This window comes from Atta cephalotes (assembly GCF_000143395.1).
Source record: "Atta cephalotes unplaced genomic scaffold scaffold00003, whole genome shotgun sequence".
NCBI classification, from domain to species: Eukaryota; Metazoa; Arthropoda; class Insecta; order Hymenoptera; family Formicidae; genus Atta; species Atta cephalotes.
The window spans coordinates 9,135,419-9,146,454 of record NW_012130067.1 but is presented as its reverse complement, the minus strand read 5'-3'; the positions used below and the strand labels follow the sequence as shown (position 1 = coordinate 9,146,454).

The window sequence follows — 11,036 nt, the reverse complement described above, 5'->3', positions numbered from 1 at the left end:
TATAATGTTTATTAAATATTTTCATAATATTAAAAAAATCATTTAATATTTATGTTAAATACTTCATAATATGTATTGTATGATAAATTTTTATGATTTTTACAAGGTTCTAAGACCACAAAAGTATTTACAAAATATTGTATAAATATTTAAATAAATCTTATAAATATTTTTAAAATATTTTATAAATATTGTGTACTGTCCGAGTATATGTTATTAAACACAAAAACTTTTTTAATTTTTTAAATATAGTTTCCATTAAATTTCAATTAAAGTAATTAAATAATTAGGCATTAATAACAATTTTAAATAAAATAATAAAATTTTTTAATGTTAATAATTCATTTAAAATTCCGAATTAATAATGTTAAAATTAAACAAAATGAAATTGTCTTCAATACCAACCTAAGTACACATTGTTTACATGTAACGTTCTTTGGTAGAACCAAGCTGATAGTGTAATCCTTTGCGACATTGATGGCAATGGAATATTTATAGCCTTTACCGTCAGCTCTTGGTAAGGGATACATATCGAAGCATTTATCGGTTTCTAATTCTTTATTCGTCTTCAATGGACAAAGGTTGAATTCAAACCAACCTAAGTGAGCGGCAGTGAGCTTAACGGTCACATCGATGACAGATCCTGTCTTATATCTATGTAAAAGAAATATAATGTAATATACGCATTGATATATAATAATATAATGGTACATATAATAGTAGTCTAATATAAAAATATATATTATAATAGATTTTGAATACCTTTAGAATATCTAAATATATACCCAATAAAAGACGTATCTATATTTATTATAAAAAGTATAAAGATTCTTATATTTAGAGATTGAGACAATCCTTTAGAATTAAATCAGAATTGATTTTGAGTGAATATCATTAATTGTGAAATAAATCAAAAAATATATTAAATTCGTATAAAATTATCTTTTTTGAAATAAAAGCCAGCATTAAGTACATATGTTCCTACGTACAAAAGATTGACATTCAAAACAAGTTAATTTGTAATTCTCAGTATAATCTACCTTGTAGATGTAAAACAAGGATAGATTAGGTCTGTTCGCGTTGTTTGCACTTTTTGCACTCGGCATCTTCGCTTTCTCTCTTTTCAAGATCAAATATATATCTATCTCATTTTTAGTGCAAAAATATTTGGAGATTTTATGTAATGCGAACAGATCTAATCTAATCATCAATAGTGCTAACAGTCTCTCTAAACGCATCTGCAATCTAATTTCGTCATGCTTGTGACGATACCAATCGCCACAATATATACTAGTATATATTATGTGATGCAAGACACGTAATTTCAATAAAAGATAGTTTAGAGAATATTTTATAACATTTTACAATACTCATTATAATTATATTAGGTATACAACTTTGCTTCCGCCGTTTTTTTCCGAAATTCGAGGCTTTATTGTAAAAAACTGGTTATACATTTATGATTCAAAGTATTGTCCATCGCTGACCACTACTTTCTCCCATCTTTCGGGTAGCGTACGAATCCCGCGTCGAAAAAACTGGTCATTTTTTGAGGCTATCCACGAATCGATCCAATTTTTTACTTCTTCATAAGACCGGAAGTGCTGGTCAGTCAGGCCGTGTGCCATTGATCGAAACAAGTGATAGTCAGAGGGAGCAACGTCTGGAGAATACGGCGGGTGGGGTAGGACTTCCCATTTCAACGTTTCAAGTATGTCTTGACCACTTTCGCAACATGGGGTCGAGCATTGTTATGCTATAAAATCACTTTATCGTGTCTCTCGTTGTATTGCGGCCGTTTGTCTTTCAATGCTCGGCTCAAACGCATCAATTGCGTTCGATACCGATCGCCTATGATTGTTTCAGTCGGTTTTAACAGTTCATACTACACTACGCCGAGCTGGTCCCACCAAATACAGAGCATGACCTTGGAGCCGTGAACATTCGGTTTGGCCGTCGACGTGGAAGCATGGCCGGGAACTCCCCATGATTTTCTGCGCTTGGGATTATCGTAATGAACCCATTTTTCGTCCCCAGTCACAATGCGATGCAGAAATCCCTTCCGCCTTTCAAGCAGCTGTTCACAAGCAAACAAACGCCGTTCAACATCTCTCGGCTTCAATTCGTACGGCACCTAATTTCCTTGCTTCTGAATCATTCCTATGGCTTTGAGGCGTTTTGAAATGGTTTGTTGAGTCACTCCCAATGATCGTGCCAATTCTTCTTGATTTTGACACGAGTCTTGCTCAAGTAATGCCTCCAATTCTGCATCTTCGAAAACCTTCTCTCTTCCACCGCTATGTCGGTCTTCGACGTCAAAATCACCGTTCTTGAAGCATTGAAACTACTCACGACACGTTCTTCACTAATAGCGGCCTCACCATAAGTATTTGAGAGCATTCGATGAATCCTCAGCCGCAGATTTCTTCATATTGAAGCAAAAAATTAAAATCTCCCGCAAACGAGAATTTGGCTCGTAAACTGACATTTTCAATTGAGAATAACTTTATGCAGACACAAATCGACTAATGTTTCTATGGGGTTATGTTGACAGATGCCCAAGTTTATTGTATGACATCTATGATCTATTTATTTCGACCACCACTTACCGCTAAAGCCATCTATAGGAAAACGGCGGAAGCAAAGTTGTACACCTAATAACTTAAATAATCTCAGCGTTTAGTTAATTAGCATTTAGTTAGTTAGCATTACCATCATAAAAAATTGCAACATCGTTATCAAATTGTTTATTATAAAAAATAACGGTAAAATAACTGAAAAGTAACATTTGTCAATCATGGTTTTTTAAATTATAGGTTAATTTGTTAGTATAGTGTTATATATGATTTATTCATTATACTATGTATGATTTACTTACTTTTGAACAATGATGCCTGATCCATAGATGCCGCCATTTTCATTTGGCCGCGGTCGAGATAAGGAATAATTGTCACCGCATTCTCCGCACTTTCCACCATTTGTCCCGTGCTGAATCTAATAAAAAATTATATCTATTTTTTTTTAAATCACTTAATATAGATCTTTTTTCATTTCTGATCAAATTGCTTCCCATACAGCGCAGAAAGATTACAAGAAAATTAAAGGAATATTTCATTGAAAAGTTGAAACATTGTAAAATTGTTGCAATGTTGTTGCAACATTGTTGTAATAATGCAGCAATCATCCTTCAAAAAAAGAGAGTAGTTCACTTACACACCGCCAATCACAGCGACTTCTGCGTAGAGAGTTTTTTTTACTTTTTCTCTAATGTTATGATTGACTAATTGGCATAATTGGCTCATATGCAATTGATATACACCTCAAAAAGAATGCAATGGAAATTTGTAGCAACATTGCAATATATAAGATATTTAGAATCACGCAATATAGCTATTACAAAAAAAAAGATTTGTTTTTTTTAGCTCCCCGAAGAAGGGGGAGGTTCTAACGATTATCTTTAATAATTGATGCGCTGAAACCAATATCTAAAAAGTTCTAGAGTTTTGAAATGTCAGATTTCGAATTTTTCTACTTCAAGGCGCTAGAACATTTTTATTTGCGGTCTTAGCTATGCATTATTAATAATAATCGTTAAAATTCTTCGGGGGACTATCAGAACTCTCAATACAATGCAAGATTTTCGAAGAAAAATTTTAATTTGCGTGAACTTAGAAAAATTCAGAAGTTGAAACTTCAAAGTTCTAGAACTTTTTAGACATTGTTTTCAACGCATCGGTTATTAAGAATAATCTTTAGAACTTTTTGGGGGCTATCAGAACTTATAATAAAATAGTCAAAATCTAAAAAAGAATTTTTTTCTTTAATTAAAAAAATTTTTTCTAAAAAATTTTTTTTAATTTTTTCATGAGAGTTCTAGTATTTTCTTGAGAGTTCTGGTTGCCTCCAAAGAGTTCTATCGATTGTCCTATATAGATCATAGCTGTAATGAATATAGCTATAATGAACAGTAAAGAAGTTACAGCTCTTCAAAGTTTTGGTAAATTTGCCCTCTCCCCCCCCCCTCGAAACTTCAAATGATATTTTCACCGCTTTAGTCGAAATTCTTTTTAAAATTGATAGAGAACTCTAGAAACTCTTCGAGGGGCAGCTATAATTCTATTTATTTTTTCAAAATTTTGAAAATGAAGGACCAGCAATTGACAGAGATGCGAGCGTGCGCTAATTCATTTCTGATTTTTTTGTTTCTTTTGTGCGAAATTATTTTTTCTAGTTAAGAGGCGCGCGGTGGCAAGACTTCCTCGAATTTTTCGAATCAGCTTGCATAACCCAAGAGGTTACAGGCAACGTTAGAGTTCTTCAATTTATATTGCGCGCTCTAAGGTGTAAGAATTTACGGCTTGCAATGATCTACATCAGAGGCGCAATTCCGTAACTATCTTTACATGCCTACCGACGTCGGTGTTGCGCAGATATTTTTTATTTTATATGATGAAAAAGCTGCGCAATGATACCAACAACTGTTCTTGCTCGGCCGCCGAATCTCGAGCAGTAGTGAGGATCGCTCGCTGGAATCAGCCCGAAATGTGCAGATTTTTGCGAGCACTGACAATTCGCGAGGCCGCGTGATTGACAAGAGTCAATTGGCGCGTGATATGATCCCAATCAGAGGGGAGCCGAACGGCCTGCACGAATCCACGAAAAATTCCCGGCCGGCAGGCTGTGACTGAGCCTGTATATGATATAAGAAGACAAGGAGTGTACAACCAAGGACTTCGATTCTTTCTCTTGGTTATTTATTTAAAACTTCCAAAAATTCAGATTATTTCGTCTTTACATCAAATTTAATTTAAGCGGACATAAAGTTTAGTCGTGTCGTTAATCGCGCACGGACTATGAACAGTAATGTAAAAGTGGTCATTTATCAATTTGTGAAAATTTCCGAGAGAAAGAATCGAAGTCCTTGGGTATCATCCCCGAGAATGCGCAGTGAGAAAGCGAATTGAAGCCAAAATTTAATTGACTATTCTAATATATCAGCGCTATTATACGTACGGAAGTACATAGAAGCCAAATTTTAATTGATTGTTTCCAGTATCGTTATTATGTTTCAATAGTACACGGAACATCTTGCATTCTCATCATGGTTGAGCCGATAATTTGTTAGAGGACATACGTCGGAGTTGCTGAGTTGCTATAAACGAAATCAAGGCTGTCATTAAAAGGATATCGGAGAGTACAGGGATCATTGGGAGAACGTTACGAATGTAATTGTAAACCTACCGATCTTGGGATACCGAGCGTCGGATGGATCGTGGAAACTCAAGAATTTTCGAATGGCCGATCTAATGGTTGCCATGTGAACTTGCAAAATTGCTACTACGTGCCATCCGCCAACGCATTTTCTTTTCGAAATATCTTAGCTGCCGATTCGCGTTCGCCTCCTTTGCCATAGGTGAGTCATTTTGTGTTGTATCGAATCCGTCTATGTAATTCCATCGTGTATTGGATAGTCGAAATTTTTGCTAATAGCGATAACAGTTATTGTAGTGACCGCGCGGAAGGTCCATCCCGATTCATGGCAAAGTTATCCATTTGAGTAACATACTTTTGTAAGAATACGAGCTCTTGTATACTGTCAACAGATTTAGTTCGCATTTGGTTGTCGTACAATAGTCGCCTTCTAAGGTGATCACTCGTAGAGTCAAGATTTAGTATGATTGTTGACCCGACATTAACAAAGAAATATCATTGTTTCCTGTGGATGTTGAACCTACAAGATTACGCCTATGGAGCGAGGCTTCAGACTTAATTATAAGCCGACATATTGAGTACACTTATTAATCATTTTATTATTAATTTTTGTGTCATTCTTACCCTATCTCTTTCGTCTTTCGACAATTTCCCCAAGTAACGACTCACCTCCGTTGCTGTCGTGAATTGTAATTTAATTTAATTTAATTTAATTTAATTTAATTTAGTTTATTGTGTGAAGTTTTATGAAAAAGATTACATGTTAACAGTAAGAGTAATAATATAATAAAATAAAATACAATAGTAGCTTGTAAATAGTTAAACGTCAGCAAAATTGCTGTTACAAAGTCTATCAGCAACAAAACCGGAAATAACAATGCAATTAGAGGTGAACCGATAACTGAAATCATACACACGCACACATACACTCACACACGCGCATATACACCAATTTCCCGCAAACACACCAATTTCGCTTAAATATTGTGAGTGACGCGAGGCAGCGGAACGAAAGGGAGAGGTTTTTATTGAATTAGGAAGAGAATTAAAATATTTGACAGAGGTGTAGAAGAAAACGGCATGGAACTTAGTGGAACAATGTATGGGAAAGGATAAGTAATCTGATGACAAAAGGGTTAAAAGAGGAATGATGTTCAGAATTCAACTGAAGAAGACATCGTAGATATAGGAGTATTGGAAGGAGAGAAAATACAAGATAGCACAGATGGAAAATAAAACGTGACCATATCTTAAACTTATTTAATTGCGCATAATTATCCACATAGTAATTGTCTCAGCAAAATCGTACAAATCTGTTGCTTATGATGCTGGCAACTTGCCAGCATCATAAGCAACAGATTTGTTTTCAACAATTTCGAATATATCAACGTTGTAGCAACATACAGATAATGTGCATGTGTATTTTCAGCAGTTTAACAGCAAGATCGCTGCATCAATGTTATCTTGCATTTTCAATATGACATTGTATGATGCTGCATATTGTTATGGCAGTAGTATGAATTTGATGACGATTTTCAGAAAGTTATCGACAAACTACTGGTAAGTTGCTACTCAAAGTTATCATATTGTGAAGGCATCAAGTTTTCAACAAATGAGGACTCAGTTGTTGCAATTCTAATAGCAACATATGCTTAGCAATTCATACTAGCAAGCAACATACTAGCAACAAGATAAACACGTTGCTATGGATAATTTAAAGTAAAATTAACGAAAGAGGGACACGCTCTCTCATGCTCTCTCCAACTTGTTTAGAGAAAGCTCTAATATATTTGTGAAAAATCTATCTGGTTGTCAAGTTATTTTGTAAAAATTTAATTAAGAAAAACAGAGTTGGGTAAGTTAACTTTTTTTTAACTAAGTTAAGTTAAAGTTAACAGCCTTTAAGATTAAACTTAATTAAGATAAAAGTTAATTCATAGTGACATTAATTAAAAGTTAAGTTAATGAAAAAAAATAATTAAAAAGTTAAAAATTAAATTTGTTTTATTTTATGATTTCAAGTTAACTTTCTTTCTAACTAAATTAAAAACTAAGTTAAAAATTAATTTTTTTAATAAGCAGAGACTTACATACGTATTTACGGATTTTGATCAGCTTTTCTATGATTATTCTGGGGGATTAAAAAATAATTCCTATGGAGCAGAAAATTGCACTTCTGCATATTTTTCGAGAAAATCGTGGTTTTAGGTCATGGTAACGGATCAAACTTCTTTGTTTAAATATAAATAAAATATTTGAAATTATTTAAATTAGAAAAATATATCTCCGACAGATACGAATGTATAAGTACATACAATCCAAATATAAAATCCGTATAACGCTAACTATCCATGTAAAAAATCAAATGAAAAGTTAATACTTATCGATAAAATATAACTATGTAAAGTTAAAAAGTTAAAAGTCTAAAATGTAATTAAATGAAGTTAAATTTAATTAACTTTTTAACTTTGTAACTTAACTTTTAACTTTTTAATTTAGCATTACCTTGAAGAAAAGTAATAGAGTTTGCGAAGTTGTGCCGTCACTCGTGAGTATGGTCATAATACTTATTGTATAGGTCACGGACTAAGGGCGCAGTGTAAACGTAATCTATATTTCTGTTAGGACAACTTTCAAGTCTAGTAGGATAACTTTCAGTTATGATAAATTTCAATTTGTAATCGATATAGTAAATCATATAAAGCAAATTTAAAATCAAAGTAAAGCAAAAAACTTAACGTATTCGGTTTGTATCAATAAAGAAAGATAGAGTGAGCTTATTATCATATTTTGATTTCCTTCAACATGATGACCTATATTAGAAATAAGTTATGTTGTAAACCTATTTTCGGTCAAAGCAGATTTTAGTGCTTAGATATTTTAGAGTAAATTTAATATTAAATGTTCTATAGACTCCACGCAAAATCTTTCCTTTTGAAATTTGTTCGTCGTTACAACTCTCAGACATTTATAAAAGAAGCCATCAATTAACAATTTTAAAAAATTTGAGCGCCTAACAAATTCCAATTACTTATAAATCAAGAGAAAATATCAATTATTGTTATAATGTGTGGCTGGAAACGATAAACTGCAAAAAATGGAAACATAATTTATTAAAATAAGCAGATTATTGGGAGAGTTCCTTCAAGAAAAAAACTAATAGCAAATAAAACATAAATCTATGTCATACAATAGCAGAATATGACAAAAGCTAATCATTGGATCAATCAACTGGATATCAACTGGAAAATTCCATTCTTACATATATTGTAAATAACTGTCATCATATTATTTACATGATCCTGAAACAGAACAATCAGTCCTTACACCACCAATTCTAAGACTGAAGATAAAGAAGTAGGGTAATTAAAATTATGCAATAAAGGGGAGGCCGCCCGAATCATTTTGACTTTGACATTATGTTGTCAAGGTCATGCCCTGATCAGTGACCTTTAAAAGATTTTAACCGACGCTCGTTATTTGTAAAAACGTTATTAACAAAAAAAGTTTAAAAAAATAACGTTTTCTTGCTACATACAATTGCTACATACATATTGAAAACTTTTATATCCTCCCTTTTGCCTAGGGGCGCACGACATTCCACGCGAAGCGAGTTCCACTTCACCTCTCCCTCTGCTTAGGAGCGTGTGATTTTCCACGCGAAATAAGATCTACTCACATAAAAAGTTGTGCGCTCCTAAATTAATTGTTTATAATTATGAAATTATAAATCAATGATAAGATTTAAACGTGATATTTAACAAGTTTTTGAAAAAGAAAAAGTTTTAGTACAGTACTGGAATTTATTTGCAATTTTCAGCCGATTTTCAGTTTGATTCTCTTATCCCACCACCTGCGCGCAGTGCCGATCGGCATTTAGATTGCGCGTGAGATAGTAAGATAAGAGACGGGAACCATATAAATCGATTGAAAGTTGCAAGTAAATTCCAGCACTGCAGTATATGCAAGTTATGTTTGAAAGAAATTAAAACCTCTAGAAACACAATCAATTTAAGAGATTCATCTAAAAAGACCAGATTTTTAATTTAATTTTTCTAAAATTTAAGCAATATTCACTCAAATTTTATTGAAAAGTGTTCCAAAACGAAGAACAATTTCAACAAAATTTCAGTCATATTTTTCCACCAAGATAATCATGGACTTCATTAATAGTTACTGTTCAAGTAACTACAGAAATTTAATACGAAATCTGAATAATTCTCAATGATTCCATACGAAATAGGAGAAGATGCACATAGTGACAGGAAGCATCATGTATGATTGTTATTGGGTTGTCCGGAAAATTCATGCCGATTTTGAAGGAAAATTGAAACGCAGAAGATTTAAATTTTAGTATACATTTATTAAATTAGGTTAGTCGGCACGAACTTTCCGGACAACCCAATAACAATCGCTTTTTTTTCAAAACGCAGCAAGTGCAGCCGAACATTAATCTACACAAAAGAAAAACGTTACAGAAGAACTTTGATGAAATTTCAAAAGCCTATGAGAAAAATCATAGTGACGGGAGGAATATAAAGAAATCTAATCAGACTGAAAATTTGTTTTTCAGTTTTATAATTTTGTTTCTCAAGATAAGGCATTTCTTTTGATAGCATAAATATATATGGCCTGTTGTAAGATGATATTTAATATTTTATTTAAGATCTATGATCATATTAATGCAAGTCTCGTATCACTATTCACATGAAGTTAAATGATAAAGGTTGGAGTAGTATAGGAGTATAGTAGAACAGTAATTCTTGAAGTACATTGTGACATACTTTTTTTTGTTTATCTCATCTTCACTTTGTTATCATTGTTTTTTTATTGATTATTAATTAAGCATGGTTCAACACAAAGGAAAAAAGAACGTATATATATATATATATATATATTTATATATATACATATATATATTAGGTATACAACTTTGCTTCCGCCGTTTTTTTCCGAAATTCGAGGCTTTATTGTAAAAAACTGATTATACATTTATGATTCAAAGTATTGTCCATCGCTGGCCCCTACTTTCTCCCATCTTTCGGGTAGCATACGAATCCCGCGTCGAAAAAACTGGTCATCTTTTGAGGCTATCAACGAATCGATCCAATTTTTTACTTCTTCATAAGACTGGAAGTGCTGGTCAGCCAGGCCGTGTGCCATTGATCGAAACAAGTGATAGTCAGAGGGAGCAACGTCTGGCGGGTGGGGTAGGACTTCCCATTTCAACGTTTCCAAGTATGTCTTGACCACTTTCGGCAACATGGGGTCGAGCATTGTCATGCTGCAAAATCACTTTATCGTGTCTCTCGTTGTATTGCGGCCGTTTGTCTTTCAATGCTCGGCTCAAACGCATCAAATGCGTTCGATACCGATCGCCTGTGATTGTTTCAGTCGGTTTTAACAGTTCATAATACACTACGCCGAGCTAGTCCCACCAAATACAGAGCATGACCTTGGACGTCAAAATCACCGTTCTTGAAGCGTTGAAACCACTCACGACTCGTTCTTTCACTAATAGCCTCACCATAAGTATTTGAGAGCATTCGATGAGCCTCAGCCGCAGATTTCTTCATATTGAAGCAAAAAATTAAAACCTCCCGCAAATAACGAGAATTTGGCTCGTAAACTGACATTTTCAATCGAAAATAACTTTATGATGCAGACACAAATCGACTAATGTTTCTATGGGGTTATGTTGATAGATGCCCAAGTTTATTATATGATGTCTATGATCTATTTATTTCGACCACCACTTACCGCTAAAGCCATCTATAGGAAAACGGCGGAAGCAAAGTTGTACACCTAATATAATTAACAGCAAA

At 33.4% G+C, this 11,036-nt stretch overlaps 1 protein-coding gene across 1 annotated transcript in view; it reads right to left on the bottom strand.

Moving 5' to 3' along the window:
• LOC105625817 overlaps positions 1–11,036 on the bottom strand; it is an 18,367-nt gene that overhangs the window by 5,191 nt on the left and 2,140 nt on the right. The window contains 2 exon segments of the mRNA XM_012207129.1: positions 406–654; positions 2,879–2,994. Of these exon segments, the coding sequence (XP_012062519.1) occupies positions 406–654; positions 2,879–2,994 (365 nt within the window).